The 20,893-nt window shown below is 50.1% G+C and overlaps 2 protein-coding genes across 2 annotated transcripts; one reads left to right on the top strand and one right to left on the bottom strand.

The window, feature by feature from the left end:
- Window positions 1-1,524: 1,524 nt before the first annotated feature.
- Window positions 1,525-17,906, top strand: PKN3 (protein kinase N3). The gene is given in 23 exon segments (XM_020965468.2): window positions 1,525-1,633; window positions 3,332-3,614; window positions 4,837-4,973; window positions 6,534-6,648; window positions 6,797-6,936; window positions 7,513-7,527; window positions 7,529-7,697; window positions 11,028-11,171; window positions 11,519-11,628; window positions 11,863-12,006; window positions 12,238-12,313; window positions 12,393-12,558; window positions 13,035-13,161; window positions 13,336-13,403; window positions 13,740-13,803; window positions 14,041-14,132; window positions 14,305-14,481; window positions 15,357-15,419; window positions 15,665-15,741; window positions 16,204-16,346; window positions 16,472-16,579; window positions 16,766-16,846; window positions 17,112-17,906. Coding segments are annotated over 23 exon segments (2,736 nt in total). The 5' UTR covers window positions 1,525-1,609; the 3' UTR covers window positions 17,325-17,906.
- ZDHHC12 (zDHHC palmitoyltransferase 12) lies at window positions 17,742-20,710 on the bottom strand. Its single transcript, XM_020965471.2, has 5 exons — window positions 20,564-20,710; window positions 20,046-20,197; window positions 19,684-19,764; window positions 19,048-19,214; window positions 17,742-18,801 (listed from the first exon to the last, which is right to left on the bottom strand). Exons 1-5 carry the CDS (start codon window positions 20,661-20,663, stop codon window positions 18,489-18,491), a joined length of 813 nt encoding a protein of 270 aa, XP_020821130.1. The 5' UTR covers window positions 20,664-20,710; the 3' UTR covers window positions 17,742-18,488.
- Window positions 20,711-20,893: the final 183 nt, after the last annotated feature.

Genomic DNA, 20,893 nt, shown 5'->3' with positions numbered 1-20,893 from the left:
CAGGGCGGGGGGGGGGAGGCAAGGGAACGGCGGGGGAGGGGCGGGCACATTTAGGGGAGGGGGCGCCCAGGCAGAGGGAGAAGAAGTGGGCACACTCTGGGGGGCCAGAGGTACGGCAGAGGAGGGGGCGGCCAAGCAGACGCGAAGGGCGGCTGAGGCTCTGCAAAGGGGAGGGAGGAGGCCGGGGGTACTGTGGGGGAGATGGGTGACCAGGCAGACAAGGTGGGGGATGTGCCTGGGGTGATTCAGGGATAGGGGGAGCGTCTGGGCAGGTCCGGCCCGCGGGTGGGGCATGAGTTCACCTGCCGCCAGCTCCAGCTACTGTGGGCTTCCCCTACCCGAGCAGCTCCGGGGCCAGGCCTCCCAGTCACACACCCCAACCTTCTCTCCAAACTCCCATCTCTTAACTCCGGAATTTTTAATCCAGGGTCCACGGACAAGAGGTCTTTGCATACATTTCAGGGGATCTGTGGACCCGAATACAAAGTTTAAGATCCTTTGCCTTAACTCCTCACATTCTCCCCAGGGAGACAGCCAGGAGAGACCCTGGCCCTTTCCAACTATGGAGGCTCAAGAGAGGATGAGGAACTTCCTCACCGGAGGTTGGCCTAAGACTCCTAATCCCCTGGCCAGCCACACCACTCACTTCCACATCCCTCATTAGGGCCAGTGGAATGTAATGGAAACACTCAAGATTGGGAGCCTGGAGACCCAGAACTCCTAGAATTCCAGCTCTAAGTTGGAAGGGTCCTTGGAGGTCACTAGATGATAGATTCGGAGCCCGATGGGACCTCAGAGGTCTAGTTCCGCTCTCTCACTTTATAGAGGAAAAACCTGAGCCTTGCCCACACTTAAATCACACAGATAATGTTAACCAAAAGTCAGGACCATAAGGAGCAGATCCTGGGATTCCTGCTAACCTTCTTTGATGTTAAATTCAGTTCTCTTTCTACTCACCACATTACACTGCCTCACTACTGAACCATTCTGCCTGTGCCTGTAACTGGCTTTGTGACCTATTTAACTTACCTTCTCTGGGCCTCAGTCTCCCCATTTGTAAAATAGTGGAATTTACTCCGTAATACTAATGGATCTATAAGGTCTCTCTCCCTCCAGGTCCAACAAACTATGAGATATGTCCAGCTTTAGGGAAACATACAGAATATGGTGGGAATGGAGTACATGAAGAGCCCTAGGTTATATAAAAGAGGGTGCTGAGTTGGGAGGGGTTCATAGCCCCTTCTAGTGTGGGAAATAAACTTGCCTAGGTTGTCCTTACTCTGGGCCCTGCTCAGCCTCTTCATCTCCCTCCCCGCTTGAGTGTCTGGTTTGTTCCAAGGGTAGCTTGTACACATTTTCCGATTTCCTGGCTGGGAACCTCCCTACCAGGGAGAGTGACTCAGGACCCTAGTGGCCAGGCCCCCCGCTCCATGGGATCTTTGTTTGCTCAGGAGCTTGGCCTAGGGCCCGGATCGGGTGGAGGGTGAAGGATTTCCTGAGCCGTTTGGGCCCCCACCCCTATCTTGGGCCCCAGCCCGACAGGGAGGGGCAGACAAGAGGGCAGCTAGAGACCAGTTGGGGCTTCACTTTTCCCCCCAAGGCCAAGATAATGGAGACTGGTGTGACCCCCAAGGTAACATAGAAGTTTGGAGGGGTTCCTTGGGTGGGGTTCCTTGGGGGTGGTGGCTGAACCCGGTGAGATCAGTTTCTGCTACCAGAAAGTATTTTAACTTTGAAATCTGGCAGTCCTCAAAGAGAGTATTGCGTTTTTTCCTCTGAGCAAGTTAGTGAGACTAATCTCTTCCTCACCTCTAGGGATGTGAAGATCTAGTCCTTGGGGTTCTTAACTAGAGAATTCTGCTCTTCTCAGTATTTAGGCCCTATCTGAAGATACCCGTCCAAGGAAATGGTATCAATTGCCACTTATAGGATAGTGGAAGGACTTCCTAGACCGGGAGTCCAGACACCTAGTTCTAGTCTTGCCTTTGTCATTAACTCAATGCATTAACATTGGGCAAAGTACTTCATTGCTTGGAATCTGAGTTTCCCCATATGAAAAAACAAGAATAATAATCCCCCTATCCTGTCTTCTTGAGTTTTTGTGAGATAACGAATGGGAAATTGCTTTGGAAAGTTTGAAAGTTTATAGCTTTGAGGCCAGGCAAGAAGAGGTTGTACTGGGGTGTATGTGGGAGGGTTTTGAGCTAATGTTCCTTCAAAGAGAATAAGGAAAAAAAATAGATTGATTTAGTGGTTGTTATTAGGGAGGACTTAGTGGATAAATGAAGGTGGAAATACCTTCCTAGGGGATCTTGGGAATTGGGGATTCCCCACCAAAGTTTTTGATGACTTGGATAAAATCCACCTGGAATGGGAGGGCGGGAAGGAAGTGAGGGAAAACTGGACTGGTGACTTTTAAAGGAGATTATGATACTAGAGGACAAATAGAAATCCTGAAAGATGGTGTTGAAATCTCATTCTTTTGGGTGTGAATTCCTGTTTGATGGTCTGACTGCCAGGGCCCTACCAGTCCGGGGCCTACCATGTCCATATTTATTTCTGCCACTTAAGTTGAAAAGGGTCTATTGAAGAAGTAGGGCTTCAGGTTTCTCTTCTTGCCCAGGAACTAATTTAGGATCAGACAGCAGAAAGACAGACATTAGCCTGTAAATGATATTGACCCTACCTGATAATAATAACTCCCTTAGAGCTTTAAGATTTACAAAGCACTTTTCTCACAACCACCCAATCCATTTTACAGATGAGAACAGTGAGGCTGAGAGGTTAAGTGATTCCTCAGGGTTACTCAGCTGCGTGACCTGAATGTCATAGGCAGGGCTGTCTTCTAACTCTGGATTCACCTGCATGTAGCTGACTTCAATTGGGCTTGTTTTCCTTGGGGGGGAGGTAGGGTCAGTATAAGGCCAAGCTTTAATTTGTATGGATTTACATAGAGAGACCAGGTTGACTGTCATGGGGAAACAGAAGCCTGTAGTGGGAAATTAAAGGTTCACTTTTAGTCATTCTTCAATTGCTATGATCCTTTTTCAAAAGATAACTAGCAAATAATAGCAGGGTGAATGAACTCACCTCTTCCAGATGTCTTCCTGACTGGAGATTTTAGATTGGGTAGAAGACAGAAAGAGAAAGCTTGACATTAGCAAAGGATCTCTTTGCCCTTGAGGAGCTTAGTCTGATGAAAGACATATACCCTTGACTCTCAGGTCCCTGTAGCGCAAGGGTTCTTCCTCTTTTTGGACCCCTTTTGGCAGTCTGGGGAAGCCCCTCACATCTAACTGACTTATGTTTCCTCCTCCTTTATCTCTTGCAGGGGAATTTCACAGTGCAGCCGGGGTCAAATGAGAGCTTGCCAGACCCCAGTTCCCAGCATCGGTTGGAGGGCGAGAAGGAGGTGATCCGAAAGGCCATTCAAAAAGAGCTGAAGATCAAAGAAGGTGCTGAAAACCTACGCAGGGTCACCACTACCCGGCGAAACTTGGGCCATGTGGACCAGCTGCTCCGCTCCTCCAACCGAAGACTGGAACAGCTCCATTGGGACCTGCAAGAGCTCAATGCTCACATTTTGCTTCCTGATGAGGCCCAGAGCCCTGCTGGTGAGCCTGACTGGGGTCTGGTAGACTGGCTAGTAGGGAAATTGGGAATATGAGGGAAGAGTAGAGGCTGAGTCCCTCATCCCTTCAACTCATGACAGCTGGGTCTGATAGAAACACTGGGGAACTGTATGGAGGAGGTCCTGGGACATGGTCTGGAGGCTTTGTTATATACTCTAAGCATTCTCCACTTCTTCTTAATAACCTATTATGGACGGCAACTTGGCTTTGTGGAAAAAGCTTTGGATTTGGAGTCAGAGGATCTTAGTTCATATGCTAGCTTTGCTAATCATTACTTCTGTGACCCTTGGGCAAGTCACTTTCCTCTTCTGTGACTCAGTTTCCCCCTCTGAGAACTGAAGAGATTGAGATAGATGATCTCTAAGGATGGTTCCTTCTAGCTTCAAATCTCTGATCCTGTCATCCTTTTTACCTCTAAATGCTATGGGTTGATGTTCAGCAAAGCTAAAATTGAAAGCATCTGGGTCCCTACTTCTGGGGATCACCAGGTATGATGGGTGCCCTTTGCCCTTCAGGAGCTCATTCTGATGGAAGACATAAATCCTTGACCCTCAGGTCCTTCTAGTGAAAGAGTTCACCTTTACTGGGTTGTGGACCCTTTTGGCAGTCTGGGGAAACCTAATGGCTCCCATCTCAGAATAATGTTCTTTTTTTTTTTTTGCTTTTAGGCAATTGGGGTTCAGTGACTTGCCCAGGGTCACACAGCTAGTGAGAGTGTCAAGTGTTTGGTCTGAGGCCGCATTTGAACTCAGGTCCTTCTGACTTCAGGGCCACTGCTCTATCCACTGTGCCACCTAGCTGCCCCTCAGAATAATGTTCTTAAATGCAGACAAAACGAAGCAAAACAAAAAACATAGGATTACAAAGAAAGCAAAGTATAGTGAAATACAATTATCAAAATAGAAAACTAACAAGTTCAGACCCCAGATTAAGAGCCCCCCCCGTCCTAGTACCCCACTTTGAACAGCATAGAGGCAATCACCTGATTTCCTGGACAGCCATATTTATCCTCTGCTGCCATAGGCTGTTATCTTATAGAAGGTGCTGGAGAGGCTAGGATGTATCCTGAGGACCAGGGAGTTTCTGGCTGAGCTTAGGAGATCTACCCCCCACTGTCCACCCCAATCCTTGCCTCCTCCTTCTGTCTTTTCCCCATCCTGAGCTCATGAACAAAGGGTTTTGCTTTCTCCTGTAAATTCCACAGCCTCTGAGCCTCACCCAAGGGAGGAAAAGCCAGTGACCAGACATCTGGAAGCTTTGCGGAAGCAGCTACAGATAGAGCTGAAGGTGAAACAAGGAGCAGAGAACATGGCTAACACCTATGCCAATGGCAGTCCAAAGGTGAGACCCCCATGACCTAGTTTAGAGTTGGGCACCAGGACTCCTGGGGCCTGGGACTGGGGTAGTTCTCTCCCCAGCAAAGGGGGCGTGGGGTAGGTTGGTAAGCTGAGCATTTAGTGTGGAATGACTTCTTGTGTTCCCACACTAAATGCTAGACACTTTGAGTAAAGACAAGAGCAATAAACATTTGTTAAGTGCCTGCTGAGTACAGCATACAATACTCGTTACTGGGGGAGACAAAATTGAGATGAGATCCTGTCCTCATGGCACTTGCAGTCTAGTGGGGAGGTAAGATAACATAGTCACTCATAAAACAAATTATCCTGAGGTAAGTAAGTGTATTAGATCTTTAAGGAAGTGCTGGGTTAGGTCTGATAGAGGATCAGGATTCATGGAGGAGGGGGGCATGTGAGTTTGGTCCCTAAAAAAAACTGGCAGAAATTCAAGAGGGGAATTAGGGAAAGGGACTATATTCCAGGCATGGGGAACACTGAGCAAAAGCACAATGATGGGAGAGATCAGCAAGTGTTTAGGTGCCAGAGAATAGTCAGGTTTAGTTGGCGCCTAATTGAGCATCAGGATGGGAGTAACATGACATAAAGCTGGTAGCAAAAGAAGGGTAGCAAGAGACTGAATGTCAGGCATAGGAGCTGCACCTTGCCTGGGTTGGCAGTAGGGAGAGACTGCAGATTTTTGAGCAGAGGAATGACATGACCAAATCTGTGAATAAGACAGAGGAAATAGGAGACCCAGGGTGCCTGCCCTCAGGAGGATCTGGTCTGAGTGGGGAAACACAGCCTCCACTGGTGGGGGCTCAGGCTGACAAGGAAGATATGGCCCTGGCCCTCAGGGAGACCTGGATGTGGGAGAAGAGAGACAGCCCTGTCCCTGGGGAGGGAGAGGAAACAAGGGAGCAAGAGAAGTCCCAGCTAAAATCCCCCATCCTGTCAGAAGCCTTTCCTGGTCTCCCTTACTTCTAGGGTGACGTTGATTATTTCCAGCTTATTCTCTATATAGCTTAATTGTACATAGTTGTTTGCATGTCATCTCCCCTGTTGGACTGTCAGCTCCTTGAGGGCAGGGCCTGTTCTAGGGCTTAGCACAGTACCTGGCACACAATATGTACTTCAATGTTTATTGACTTATGGAGGAGTTTAAGAGATAATCACAGAAAGACACAGCGACTAGTCTCAGGGCTTTTCCCGCTGCTGTGCCTTTGTTTGCTTTCCTCCATGCCTGGAATATTTGGAATATTCTGTCTTTCCCTAATTCCGCTTTTTTACCAGTCCTTTAGAGACATAACTCAAATGCTACCTCCTCCATGAAGCCCTCCATGATCTTACTGGTTAGTAATACCCTATCCAATGGGAGTTGAAAGCTAATACAAATGGGTTATCTGAATCTTCTCTTCTGCAGGGGGATTTTTGAGTAGAGTTTGGAAGGAGGGACAGATTGGCTTAATAGAGAAGGTTGTGTCTGGGGTCTCCTATAGGTAGCATGGGTAGGTATTGGCTGGGACCTCTAATGGCCTGGTCCTTGCTGCTTCCCCTGAACCCGTAGGAACGCAGGCTGCTGTCAGCTGCTCAGCAGATGCTTCGAGACAGCAAGGTGAAAATCGAGCTTCTCCGAATGCAGATTGGGAAGTTGGGAGCCTCTGGGGAGGCTCTGGCACCAGGTGAAGTACCCTGAGCCCCTGTCTGGGGAAGGGCCTGAGGTCTGGAGTGGGGAAGAAGGGATAGCCAGGTCCTGACCTTTCTCCCATGGGTCTCTTCTCCCCCCTTCCCACACTATCCCCACCTACTCCCATGCACACACTGTCCCAGGGCCAGAACAGCGAAGGGAGCTACGGGCTGGGGACCTTCGTCATCGGTTTCGGATCGAGACAGCTGTAGCAGAGGGTGCCAAGAATGTGGTGAAACTGCTAGGGGGCCGGAGGCTACAGGACCGTAAGGCCCTGGCTGAGGTGAGACTGCAGACCCAGGGCTGAGGACAGGGGTAGGTTCCCACTGACGCAGGGTCAGGTGCTCTGGGGTCCCATTCATGACTCAGAGGAGGCAGGATGATAAGTGGAAAGACGAGTCAGTTTAATGTCAGAGCACCTGGTTTCAAGTCCTGACCCTGCTACCTGTTACCTGGGTGACCTTGGGTAAGTTACTTTGGCTTTTTGGGCCTCAGTTTCCTCATCTGTAAAACGAGGGGGATGGGCTTGATAACTTCTAAGCCTTCTTCTTGACCTAAATCCTGTGAGTTACTCTGCAACCTTGGATACCAACTCAACTGACGGACAATGTCTTTTCTGCCTCTTCCCCCTTCATCCTTTCTCTTCTCCTTTCCTTCCCTTCGTCCCTCCCTTCCCCATCCCTCTCAGGTCTCTATTCCTTCTTTCTCAGTCCCTAAATAGGGAATAGGCCAGTAAGGAAGGGTCCTCTGGATGGGCTACTCAGAAACGCTGGTCCTTAGAGGGAGAGGTTGGGGCAGGGCATTTAGGGGGACTCTACTGGCCTCTACCCTGTCTCCGTTTCTCCTTTCTGCCCTGAAGGCCCAGACTCGGCTTTCGAGAGTCCTTGCAAAAGCTGGACCTCCTACGTCTGGCACTGGAACGGCTAATGACAGAACTTCCTCCAGCCCACCCACTCCGAATCCTTGTGGCCCGAGAGCTACGGGAGGGCATGCCAGGGAGTCCCCAGCCCACTGGGTCTCTCATCAAACCCATAGCCCTCACAGGTAAGGAACACAGTTCCTACACCTTTTAACCTTCACTCGGGATATAGAGGAAAGGCTAGAGGCCATCACCTTGATGCTCAACCTAGGCTCAGCTGTTGCCTCATTGCCCTCTGCCTGGCCTTCATGATACAAGGTTTAAGGCTGGGGAGGCTGAATATGGTGTTCCTGGTGGGTGTTAGATTTCCCCATGTTCTTCGGGCCTAACCTCTCTTTCCATTCTCTTCAAACCTTTCAAACCCTGTTTTTGTTTGTTTGTTTTTATTTTTAGGCTATTGGGGTTAAGTGACTTGCCCAGGGTCACACAGCTAGTAAGCGTCAAGTGTTTGGTCTGAGGCTGGATTTGAACTCAGGTCCTCCAGACTTCAGGGCCGATGCTGTATCCACTGTGCCACCTACCTGCCCCTCAAACCCTACTTTTAAGTAGAAAGAGATAGCCCCGTATTAAGAGTCAGGAAGACTGATTCACTATTCCACCACGGAGTGGAAGTAGAGGAGAGCTAGAGGGCAGGAGATGGCATCCCTGAGGTCATTTGATTTCTCTAGACGTCTCTTTACTTGTATGTTAAATGATACTACCAAATTGGACTCTACCTCCCTCCCTGGGGTACTATGATGATCCAGAGTATTAATGAAGATGAAAAAAGATACTTGGCAAAGTTTAAATTATTCCATAAGTGTAAGGTAGCATTATTTATTGTAACACTAACACTATTATAACGATAATAGCAATAACTCCCCTTTTGCTTCCGTGTCACTTGAGGTATCTTGGCAGAGGCCATATGACCACATCCTATAGCGGGGAATCCTGCAATCACATTGAGTTGAACCGGATACTCTGAGCTCTGACCTTCTAAAAGTCTGTTCTAACACACTCTCTTGTAAGGTCTTTGCCAGCTCAGACATCCTTTTAGTCTGTGTTTTTCAATCCCCTTCTTTTTGTGTGGAAGGGTAGTCACTGAGAGTCCAACCTCAAGATGCCCTGAGGGAGAGGGCTTCAATGCCTCTGAACTATAAGAGAAGAGGGGGAGGGGAGCAGTCGTAGATTCTCCTCCCACAGGCATAGGGATATTTATGTGTTCGGTGGGGTGACTGTTGGACTAAGTGGGTGTCTTCTCATCAAGGACTGGGATCCCTCTCTCTTCCTCACCTATCTCCTAGAATTGGATATTTCTGACCCTAGTTAATAAATCAATCAGTACTTGTTAGAGAGATAAAGCATTTATTAACCAGTTATTATGTGCCATGACTTAGTTTTAAAATAAAATTTTATTGATAACTTCCATTTTTATATCACCTAACATTTCCCAGTGTCCTTTTCCCCATCTTCCCCAGAGAGTCATACCTTGTAATAAAGAAGAAAAAAGTGTTCCACACTTATGTTCCCGACCCCTCCCCTACGATGAAGCAGGGAGTTGCATCTTCTCAGACCTCATCTTTGGGAAGAGCTTAGGCATTATACTTTCTAACCATTCTCTTCCACTTGTTTTGTTATTCTTGTTTTTCCCCTTTACACGGTCATAGTTGCTGTGCATGTTGTTTGGCTGGTTCTGCTTACTTCACTCTGCATCAGTTCATATTAATCTTCCAGTGCTGCTCTGTATTCTTCACATTCATCGTTTCTTGCAGCTCAGTAATATTCCATTGCATTTAGGTACAAAAAACTGGGTGAGCCATTTTCCAGATGTTGGGTGGCTACTTTATTTCCAGTTCTTTGCTGTCTCAACAAATGCTACCACAGATAATTTGATGTCTGTAGGGCCTTTCTTTTTGTCAGATTAGTCAGTATTTTCTTGATGACTCTCTGTGTAGTTCGAAGAAGGCATGTTCTCTGCCCTAGAAGGGCTAACACCCTGGTTGAAGAATAAGACACAACAGATAAAAATATCATCTTCTCCCACAGTTTTCCAGCCTAGAATGCCCTTCTTTCTCTTCTTGATATTGTGGCCAGAGTGCTAGACTTGGGTTGCACAGCTAATAAATAAGTATTGGAGCTGGGATTCAAACCCACATCTCTTCTAACGCCACACCTGACACCAACAGATTTTCAGTTTCCTCATCTCTAAAATAGGAATAATAACATTTGTCCTTACATTACAAGGTTTTTGAGAAGAAAATGCTTTGTATAATTTAAAACATTAAAAATATATAGGAGTTGGGGGTAGGGGAAGGTTTACGTGATTTCTCCCCATCTTCCAAGTCTCATCTCAAGTGCCAACTCTTCCTTGAGGGTTAGAGTAGTCAGAGATATCTTTCCCTTCTGAATGTCCGCAGCATTTACCATTTGTACCACTTGTTTGATACTTTGCACATCCTCCATGGTAGCATTATTCTTTTCTCTTCAACTGAGTGTCAAGTCCTTGAGGGCAGGGGCCATATCTCCTCCTCCTCTGCCTCTTAAAGGCTTGTGAGACTGTATTTGCTTTTTTTTAAAAAATTCCCAATGCTTCCTTTTCATTCATTCATTTCTGTTAATAACTTAGCATAGGACAAGCCCACATCTTGAATTTCCTAGGAATGTCTCAATTTTAAGAAGAGATAAGACGTAGCAAAAGCAATAGCTTCTATCAGATCACGAGTTTCGATTTTCGATTCAGAAAATAGTTACCATGAGGGTGGTATTGATCAATTGCTCATGATTGCTGCCTTCAAATATTTTTGAAAGGGAAGGGAGACTGGACCCTTTCTGTTTGGTCTTACAGGGTGGAACTAGAAGCAACCGATAAGTTAAAGGAAGACAGATTTTGGCTTGACATAAAGAAAAATGTTATAATACTCAGAGCTGTCTGACAACACAGTGAGCTTCTCTGGGATACAGTGGTCCTCCATTACTGGAGGTCTTCACTCAGAGGCTGAATGGCTACTTATCAGAGATGTTGTAGAAGGGATTCCAGGCTTTGGGTAGGTTAGACTAGATCACCACTGAGGTTCTGAAATTTTCTGATGCTTTCAAATGGTTCAGATCACATGGGCAGAGCCCTTTCAGGGCCTCTGCTCCCTCTCCCTGATTCTAAGGATCCTGTCCCACTCTAGAGGGAGGGAGCAAGTGATAGAAAAGCTTAGCAATGGTTGGTCTCTGAGTGGTCATATCCTCCCACAATTCCTCTGGTTCCCATGACTGCAAATATGGCCCCCTGATTTCTCTTTCCCTTTCTCTCTTCCTCCCTTATTAGACTTTCTGAAAGGTGAGAGAAGCCAGGGGCCAAGTGGTCCTGACTGAAGAACGTTCTTCATTCTTCAGCCAGTGTTTCCCCTATTCTAAATTCTGAGTCTTTTGAGCTCAAGAATAATGGGAAAGAAGATTAAGTCTGAATCTGGCACTGTGCCCTACAGGGACCCTGGAGGTTCAGCTCATAGGATGCCAAGAGTTGTTAGAAGTGGTTCCTGGCCGATCCCGAGTGGCTGCATTGGTGGGTAGCCCAGGAGAAAGTAGACCGTGGAGCTGGGGCAAACAGCAGCGTGTTGAGGAACTGACCAGTGAGTTTGGGAAGGGCCAAGTAGGGACTCTGGGAGAGGTTACCCTTCTCTCCTTGATATTTTTTCCTTTGGAGCTTTTTACCCCTGCCCCCAACCTGTGACTTAGTTTTGTCCATGGTAGGGGAGTCTCTACCTTCTTTGTGACCTTCTTTCTGTCCTGTGCCCGACTTGGCCTCCCCCTGCCCTCTAAGTTCACTGCACTGGTGCCTGTGCTCCCTGATACAATCTTCCCCATCTCATTGGCCATGTCCTCCACTGAGGGTCTCCCCGTCCATTGAATTCCTGGCACGCTTGTTTGCACTTCTTGGTACCCCATCCTCATTCTCATTGGGTCTGCTCCTTAACAGAGGAGGTTCTGGCGGTGCTGAAGGTGGATAACCGTGTGGTGGGCCAGACGGGCTGGGGGCCTGTGAGTGCTCAGGCTTGGGACCAGACTTTCCTGATCCCCCTAGAGCGGGTAAGGCTAAGACACTGGCCCTGATCATCACTCAGTTGAGTGGAACTAACACTCTTCTGAGTCAAAATTCTGCCTCCTCACTCTTCCCTAGATTAGTGAAAGGTCTTCCTTTCCTGGTGTCTGGGCCCCCTACTACCCTGCAATTTAGCTTGCCCCTCACATTGGCTCCACTGGGAGGGAGCTGGGTTCCCAGGGGATTGAGAGCTGTCTCCCCCAAACCAACTCCCATTGTAGTCTCGTGAATTGGAGATTGGGGTACAGTGGAGGGACTGGCGGGAGCTGTGCGGTGTAGCTTTCTTGAGACTGGAGGATTTCCTGGACAATGCACGCCACACACTGTCCTTGGCTTTGGAGCCTCAAGGCCAGCTCTTTGTGGAGGTAATACAGTTCCCCCTTCTCTATGCCACTTCCCAATTCTATATACTCTTTCTCTTTCCTTATTTTCACTGTGGGCCATTCTATTAGGAAAATAGATCAAAAAAGAAAATGAAGAACAAGGAAGTGGGAGACGGGAAAGGATGGGGAGATAGCCCTAGATTGAGAGCTGTCTCCCCAGAGAAGATACGTGTGTAACCCCTATGGTCTCTCATCCCTCCATGCTGCCCATAGGTGATGTTCTGTGACCCTGTTATCGAAAGGAGGCCCCGGCTTCAGAGACAGAAGTGCATTTTTTCAAAACACCGTGGTGAGGAGTCTGGTGGAGGTGGGGAGGAGCTGGCAGGGTGTTGTGGGGGCCTGAGCTGACCTGGCTGTATTTCTTCCAGGTCAGGATTTCCTCCGGGCCTCACAGATGAATATCAGCATGGCAGCATGGGGTAGACTGGTTATGAGTCTGCTGCCTCCTTGCAGCTCCCCGAGTACCCTCAGCCCCCCTTGGGGGCGGCCTTCCCCAACCTCCCCGCATGACTCCCCTGGCTCTTCATCCCCCAGGTAAGGTTTGGTGTAGAGGCGGAGAAGGAAAAGGCTTTCTTTGTTCACCCAAGGTCATGATCAGAGGGTAACAGATTTAGGATTGGATGGGGGAATTTAGAGATCCTGCTAAACCCATTCACTATACTGATGAGGAAACTAAGGAGGCCCACAGTGGTTATGTGAGTTGCTCAAAGTCACACAAATGGTAAATGACAGACATCAGGCCTTTATGTTCAACGGGCTTTGCTGCTTCACCAAGCTAAGGATCCCTGGTGTGGAGGACAGAGTACTGGATTTGGAGTCAGAAGACTTGGATTCCAATCCTGTTTCTGCCACTTAGTTCCTGTGTGAAATTGAGCATTTAATATCTCTGGGCCTCAGTTTCCTTACCTGTACAAAGAGATGGTTGGATGAGAGATGACCCTTCAAGTTCTAAAATGCCATGATTTCATGGAGGCCTCATCTCCTTGCCCCATCTTCCCCACTGCTCACAGTTCCTTCCCTCTGACAAAGCCTCTGGTTGTGGAGGCCCCTGCACAGAAAGCCCTGGCGGGGCAACAGCTGCCACCAAAGCCCCCACGTCTCTACCTGCCCGTGGATTCAGCGTCTGTGGAGTCACCGGTGAGGGGGCAACAGGGTGGAGGGTGAGGGCCAGGCCTTGAGTGGGAGTGGGGCATCTATTTTTCTCCCTGTTATTCTCTTCCATCCTGGGATGAACAGGGCCAGAATGGTCTCTGGGAGGGGCGGCCAATCTTGTCTTGAGGGCTCCTCTTCCCCAACCCCTTTTCCTTGCAGTGTACCAAACGTCCCCACATGGAATACAGGAACAGGCTGAGACAGGGGCCATGTGCCACACTCAGCAGGTAACCTCCACTACTCAGGATCAGAGTTTGAGTCTTCTCAGAATGGCAATATCTCAATTACCTAGGGAGTCCCTGTGTGATAGGGTTGTATGGGGGTGGGAGGTGAGGCAGAGGTGAAGGGGCTAGAGGCAGTGACCTGGATGCCCCCCTCCAGACTCAGCTGTTGCTTCATTGCCCTTGGCTAGGCCTTAATTGCTGGAAGCACAAGATTTAGGAGGTAAGAGGAGCCAGGGCCCAGAGACTGAATATGCTATTCCTGGTGGGTATTAGTTTTTCCCTTATTCTGCAGGCTGCTCTTCCCCTTCCTCCAGTACCCACAATTCCTCCTTCTTGTAGGAAACCTCCCAAGTTCCAAGACTTCTGTTATGTTGCTGTGCTGGGCCGTGGTCATTTTGGGAAGGTATTACAGGACCTCAGAGAGAGAGGTCTCGGGTCATTGAATATTTCCCTCCTGGGTATGGGGAAGTGGGGGTGGCAGGAGGGGAGAGCCTAGAAAGTAAGAGATGGGAAAGGATCCTCTGCCTGAGGAGAAGATAGGGCTTGGCAAATGCAGGCATTCATTGGGATGCCACTGGATTATTCTCACTGGATGGTATAGGGAGCTCCCTCTTAATCCCAGCCTTCCTCTGCGTCCCAGGTCCTCCTTGCTCAATATAAGAAGACTGGGACATTCTATGCAATCAAGGCACTGAAGAAGCAGGATGTCTTGAGCCGGGATGAGCTGGAGAGGTGAATGGATGGGAGCACCTGTTATCCTCAGGGGTGGCTGTAGTAACCAGGGCTATCTCCAAGGCAAGCAGATGGGGAGAGGGATGGCAGTTGGCCCCAGATCAAGAATACCCTTTGGAATTGGCCTCTTACCCTAGGCTCTGATGCCCACACCCCATTTTCCTCTATGCAGCTTGTACTGTGAGAAGAGGATCCTGGAGATGGTGGGCCACTCTGGCCACCCCTTCCTTCTCTCTCTGTTGGTGTGCTTCCAGACTCCCAGCCACTTCTGTTTCGTGACTGAGTTTGTACCTGGGGGTGACCTGATGATGCGAATCCATGCTGATGTCTTTCCTGAGCCCCAAGCTCGGTGGGCATTCCCCCCTTCCCTCCTCTTGTTCCCCCACACCTCTTTCCTCTGCTCCCTGACTGCCAGGCTAGCAGCATTACCTTTCCTCTGGTCTCCTCAACCCCTGGTAGGCTTCACAAGGCATCTGTATTTTTTCATTCAATTCAACCAATATTTACGTTCAAAGCACTGCGCTGGGTCTTGGGATTCAAAGATGTAAACTACCATAGTTGCTATCATCAAGGAGTTTCATCTGTTACTGGACATAGGCATAAATAGATAGCTAGGTGGTACACTGGATAGAGTCCTGGGCCTGAGTCAGGAAGACCTGAATTCAAATCTGGCCTCCAACATGTAGTAGCTGTGTGACTCTGGGCAAATCATTTTACCTCAGCTTCAATTTCCTCATCTGTAAATGTGGTAATAATACCTACCTCACAGGGTTGTCTTGAGGTTCAAAAGAGATGCCATGAAAAGAGCACACAGAAAAAGCACTATGTGAATGTTGATACTACTAAGTGTAACATGAAGTAGACTGTGATAGAGGCAAAGGAGAGATACCAAGTGCTCCAGTCAAATCTAATGGCTGGGGTCACTTTCAGCTGCTGAGATCTAGGAAGGCTTTGTAGAAAAGATGGTACCTAAGCTAAACACTGTTAAGAGATATTAACAAGCCTTCGGGGCCACTGTAGGAACTACATCTTCCCCACAAGAGCAGGGGTCCTTGTCTCTTCTCCATTTGTCATCACTCATGTGCTGAGGGTACCTTCCTTCCTGCTGTCTCTGGCTCATCGATCCCCGTGTGTCCCAGGCCATGAGCTCTTATCCTCAGACTTCCTCTAGGGCTCCCTTCAGGTCTAACTCCTATGATCCTGTTGCTAATGATCTCTCTCCAGGTTTTACCTGGCCTGTGTGGTCCTAGGCCTGCAGTTTCTGCATGAAAAGAAAATTGTTTACAGGTAAGTGATGCTCACCCAGCCTGCCACAGGAGGAAAGAGGTGTGAGGGACCCTCCTGCTTTTGAGTCTGGGCTCCTTCATGGGAGATGCCCCAGTTGGGGGAGGTGGGGAGAACGCCCTTTCCTTCCTAGCTTTTCCCAAGTGAAGAGCATCAGTGGAGAGGCTCATCAGTTGAGGACCCTAGGACCCAGTCCACTCAGTGGCCTCTTCTGCTGCCTTACCTCTGATTCTCCTGTTGGTCATCAGGGACTTGAAACTGGATAATCTCCTCCTGGATGCCAAAGGTTTTCTCAAGATTGCTGACTTTGGGCTGTGTAAGGAAGGTGAGTTTAGCCTGGGGGCACAGGGCAGCCTGGCAGCCTGGGCGCTTGGAGCCCAGGGGTCCTCACCATGGCCTTCTTGGCACCTTGCTTTCAGGGTTAGGGTAAGAAGCAGTCGTGTAATTTCCAAAAGGGGCCAATTCCAAGTGACTATTCCTTCGTTCAGTGTTCTCTTTACATGAGCTCAGACTCAGTTTAGTTCCACTTGGGAGGATCTATCCCCCTGTTCTCCATTATCTACTGGGGCTATGGGGATTCCTCAAAGGGTTCTTAGGCAAGAACTCTATGTATAAGTACATGAAGTACAAGGAGCAGACAGAGGCTTTGGTCTGAAAGGCAGTGGGAGGTGACTTTTTTTCCCTCTAGTTGATGTATTAGGAATTAAGAATTTTAGGTGCTCATGCACGTAATATTGACCTCCACCTCCTTTGGTCAACTAATCCGATACTGATGTTGGCCTTCCAGGGATGGGTTTTGGAGACCGCACCAGCACATTCTGTGGGACTCCCGAGTTCCTGGCACCTGAGGTGCTGACAGATGAATCATACACACGAGCAGTGGATTGGTGGGGGCTGGGTGTACTGCTTTATGAGATGCTGGTGGGTGAGGTGAGTCCATTCCCCACTATTCTGCTTCTTCACAAGCCCAGAGCACCCTTCTTCGGGGCATGAAGCCAGGTAGGGGGGACTCAATAGGAGCTAACTCCCTCCACCTGAAATGACTGTCTTCACAGTGCCCATTCCCTGGGGACACAGAGGAGGAAGTATTCGACTGCATTGTCAATGAGGAAGCTCCCTATCCTCATTTCTTGTCTGTGGAGGGCCTTGCACTCATTCAGAAGGTGGGCACTCAGGCCAGGGACAGGATGGTGTGGGTACCTTGACTCTTGGTACAGAGCTCCCTGGCCCGCTATTCCATCCTCATCCCCCAGACTTTTAAAGTTCTTACTTCTGTCTGGCAACTCTTGTGAGGAAGGAGAAGAGGCCTGGGCTGCCTGAAGTGAGCATTGTTCCCTGTGTCTTCTTAGTTGCTCCAGAAGTGTCCTGAGAAGCGTTTGGGGGCAGGTCGGCAGGATGCAGAGGAAATAAAAGTCCATCCTTTCTTCAGGGTAAGATGGTGGTACCTCCAAGCAGGGTATATGTGTGTTGTGAATTGGTGCCTTGCTTTGTGAATGAGTATTCCTGGGCTAGCCATGAAACCAGGTCAAAAAGGGGGGTAGGGTCGGATGGGTGGGCAGGTAGAAAGGGGACATGACATCTGAAGAAGTTAAGAAAGGCAGTATCTGGGAGTAGAGGGATGTGGAGGTATTGATAACTACTAGTGCCTTTGACCTCTTTTCTGTCTGTCTCTGCTCTCTCTCCCCCTTACCTCAGTCCACAGACTGGGAGGCTCTGCTTTCTTGCCGGGTCCAGCCTCCCTATGTGCCGTTGCTGCGTGGGCCTGCTGACCTTCGCCACTTTGACCAAGAGTTTACAGTGCTGCCTCCAGCCCTGACACCTCCTGATCCCCACTGTCCACTCAGCTCTCGACAGCAGGCTGCTTTCCGGGGCTTCGACTTTGTCTCTGATCGGTTCCTGGAGGTCTGAGCTACTAGGGGGGCAGGGCAGCCTTAGGTAGTACACCATATCCCTTTCTTCTTTACCCAGCTGGGTTTACGTAGAAAGCCTGGGGCAAGGGGGAAGCCTGGTAGGCCTTCTTTCCTTTGTGGGCATACCCCACCCTCCATTCACCTTTGAAGCTTTAGGAATAATTTCTAACAACTTTTGCACTGTTTCCTCCCCTTGAAGCTATTGGCTATCATCCGCCCCAGGGAAGGGAATGATGTCCCTTATTTATGAATCCCATTCTGGTCCTAATAATTCCCTTCTGTTTCCTTAGAGACAAGCAGGGAAGGCTGAGGAAGAGGCTTCCCTTGCTGTTATAGGACCTTCTAGAGTTAGGCCTAGGCTGGGTAGGGATGGGAGGAGGATGTGGGAGTTAGGGAGTGAGCTGGTGACAGCAGCCAGAGTCAAGGCTGGTCAGCAGCCAGGGTTTATTGAACATTTCTGTACAAAGCACACACTTCTGAAGGGTCACAGTGGAAAGCAGGGTGCACCGGTGTGTTGTTGTTTTTTTTTTTCCAAACAGTCTACCTGCTTTTTGGATTATTAAATTTGTAAACTGCAGAACCCTAGGGGAAGTAGTCTGAATTGGGAAGGCTGGGGATGCTGAGGGGAAGGAAAGATATAAAAGTTCTGAGGCTTCACTGGGAACTAAAATTCAAAGGCCTTTACACTAAATAGGGCTGTTTACATAAATAGACTGGGTAAGTATGTCAGTGCATACTTGAGCCTCAGTTCTTCTTGCTTCCCTCCTTGGGCCTTGAGCCAGCTGAGGCCTCACCTACACTACTCTGTGACCATTTCCAGTTGGCCCTTAAAAATCCCATTGTCCACATCCCCAGTCCTGACCTAACTTAAGCCTCTGGGATGAAGCTTGTCTCCTGGGAAGGGGACATTGTTTTGCAGTCCAGTGGTTCCCCAGGGGGTCCAGCAACCTGTCACAGGACTGGAGAATGGGAAAGAATCCAGGGTTTAGGCACAAATGGGTCAAGGGTAGCAAAGAGGTGACCTTCCTCCCCCATACCTTATGGGGACAGAAGTGCCAAGATGGAGTGAAATTTAGGTGCAACCTTGACAGGCATGTGTAAGTTAACCTGAATGGCAAGCCACCAGAGAGTCTGCCCCTACTGCCCACTTCTCTTAGATTCCCTATACAGCCTCACCCTCTTCTTCTTGGGCATAGAGTACTTCCCAGGGCACAGCCCCATAGTTACAGAAAAATCGAGCCAGGTTTCGGGCAAGGCCACGGTCAAATGGGCTATCAGGATGGTGGCGGAGGTAGGCAATTCGGTGTGGGGAGATAAACTCCCATGTGGTCATATCACTGGCTACTAAGTAGAGATGAGAGGTCAGAAGCAGTGTCACCACAGTTGAGAAGAGGCCCAGCAGCAAGAAGGTGGCAAAAAGGAGACCATTGTGCTGGAACCAGCTTTGCCAAGGCTCATGGAAATGGAGGCCAGACCTGCAGGGGATAGGGGGGAAAGAGGAGCATTGGGAGAGAACTCTGATCCTTCCCAGGGGAAACACAAACATATGTCTTCATCTGAACCATCCCTAGGGTCTAGAAAGCTGTGGGTACATACTGCCCTATGGTTCCACACTGTAGGAGTTGTCCCAGACCCTATCCCTTCTGAAGTTTCTCTGTCTCCCCCATGCCAGACTCTGGGCAAGGAAGGCAGATCTCCAGGCTGGGGAGAAGAGTACGTACCAGGCCAGGTGCAAGCCCCAGAGGAGCACCACCAGCTGAACTGCCAAGTAGGCCAAGAAGAGGGGGTGGTTGCGTTCACCTACACAGTTTTCAATCCAAGGGCAATGGTGGTCAAAACGACGGACACAGCGTTTGCAGGAGCGGCAGTGTTTGGAACGAAGGGGCTGCTGTGGGGTAGGGAAGGGGATGAGGACAGCCTGTTAGTAACAGGAGCAGGGATGAATGTTCATTTTGAGACTAGGGACACTAAGGCTGCTAAAGGAAGAGCTGTCAATGGGAAACGGGAGATAGGATACACTTGCAAAAACACCAACAAGGCTATAACTAACTAGTCATGAGGGCAGCCTGTTAGATTTGAGTTGCTGGTCTGATTACAAAGACCAAGGTTGGGGATACTTCCTGGAGGAGGTGAAACTTGAGCAGAGTTCGGACAGCTTCCAGGGGAAGAATCACATCCCAGACAGGGCAAGCTAGGGGTAGGGAGGAAGAGGGGACTTGAATGGCATCTCAGCTGCTCCCTTGGACTTCATCAAGCTCCTGGCTCTGAGGGAGGTCAAAGAGCCCATTCAGGCAAGGAGGTGGTTTTGCCTCCGATGTCCCTTCTTGTCTCAATCCCCTTGTGTCTCCTTCACCAACCTGTAGCAAACAGTAGCCACAGCGCCGGAGCCGGAGTGTCTTTGGGGGTATCATAGCTGTCTGCTCCTCTTTAGGTTCTTTCTGGGTAAGAAAATAGAGAGGAACAGAGGTTGTTCCTAGTGCTATGGCTTTAGACCCAGAAGGTTTGGGAATGTTCCATGCACAAGAGGGAAAATGTGGTGGGGTTAACCAGCCCAGCATTCGGGAAATCTGGGCTCTGCTTTCAGCTCTGCTCCTTCCCTGTGACATCTGGGGAAAACCGGTCTTCCCATCTCCACGGGGGAATGGACAGGGATGGGATGAAAACTCAGGCCCTCCCTCGGCCTCTCCCCTCCCCTCGCTCCTCGGGGAGCGGCGGTTACCTGGAGCTGGGTCGGTGGGGTCTCCAGGTCGGGCCCCACATAGCCAGGGTCCATGAGGGAAACGGCCAGGTAGAGCAGCAGAGAACAGAGCACCAGGAGGATGAAGAGCAGGGGCTGCAGCAGCTCTCCTCTGGCTTCCTGCTGCTTCAGCTCTGCAGTCGGGGGGAGACAAACAGAAAGACCCACAAAATCGGAGATAGGCGCGACGGAGACACACGGGGAGAAGCGGGGGAGGACCGGCCCGGAGCAGCTGGCGGAGGCAGAGGGACTCCCGGGGGGAGAGAGGCAGGGTCCGGGAGGTAGCGGCAGAGACACATGACAGCGAGGTAGAGGAGAGGCAGGGTCAGAGAGGGGGAGAGCCCCGAGGCAGGCAGGGCTCCCGGGAGGGCGGGCGCAGGGACAGCATCGGCCGGGGGGGACAGGCGCGTACGGGGCGGTGGCCGGGACCACATGCGGCTTCCCGGGGATGCCCAGGCCGGCTTTGCAGGTGTGGGAATCGGGCGGGGCCCCAGGCTCACCGGTCTCGTGCAGGAAGAGCACCAGCGTGATCCCCCAGGTCAGCACGGTGTGCCCGGTTCGTACAAGGACCCCGGGGCTGAGGAGCGCCCGCTGCCCCATCGCCTCGGCCCCGGGCCCCGCCCCCCACCCTGACCTAACCACAAACCCGGAACAGGCGGTCGAACGTGCCTCGGCGCTCGGGGATTAGAGGATCCGGGACAGGAGGGCGGGAGTTACAGGAAGCGCCAGGAGCGAGGATTGGCTGAGGGCTGGGAAGGCGGGACTCCCGGGGCTGACAGGTGCGGAGGAGGTCGGGGGCGGAGCCGGGCTGCGCGCTCCAGGGTTCTTCG

Source organism: Phascolarctos cinereus, unplaced genomic scaffold, assembly GCF_003287225.1.
Source record: "Phascolarctos cinereus isolate Bilbo 61053 unplaced genomic scaffold, phaCin_HiC Scaffold_2;HRSCAF=192, whole genome shotgun sequence".
Lineage (NCBI taxonomy): Eukaryota > Metazoa > Chordata > Mammalia > Diprotodontia > Phascolarctidae > Phascolarctos > Phascolarctos cinereus.
This window is presented reverse-complemented; position numbering and strand designations above follow the sequence as displayed.

What these genes read in the sequence shown, in the direction of transcription:
- ZDHHC12 (XM_020965471.2), bottom strand. Translation starts at nt 20,663, where the DNA reads ATGGGGCAGCGGGCGCTCCTCAGCCCCGGGGTCCTTGTACGAACCGGG. An exon ending in CCCCACCGACCCAGCTCCAG is followed by an intron (nt 19,765 to 20,045) that starts GTAACCGCCGCT and finishes TTTCTTACCCAG; the next exon opens with AAAGAACCTAAAGAGGAGCA. An exon ending in GTGGCTACTGTTTGCTACAG is followed by an intron (nt 19,215 to 19,683) that starts GTTGGTGAAGGA and finishes CCTACCCCACAG; the next exon opens with CAGCCCCTTCGTTCCAAACA.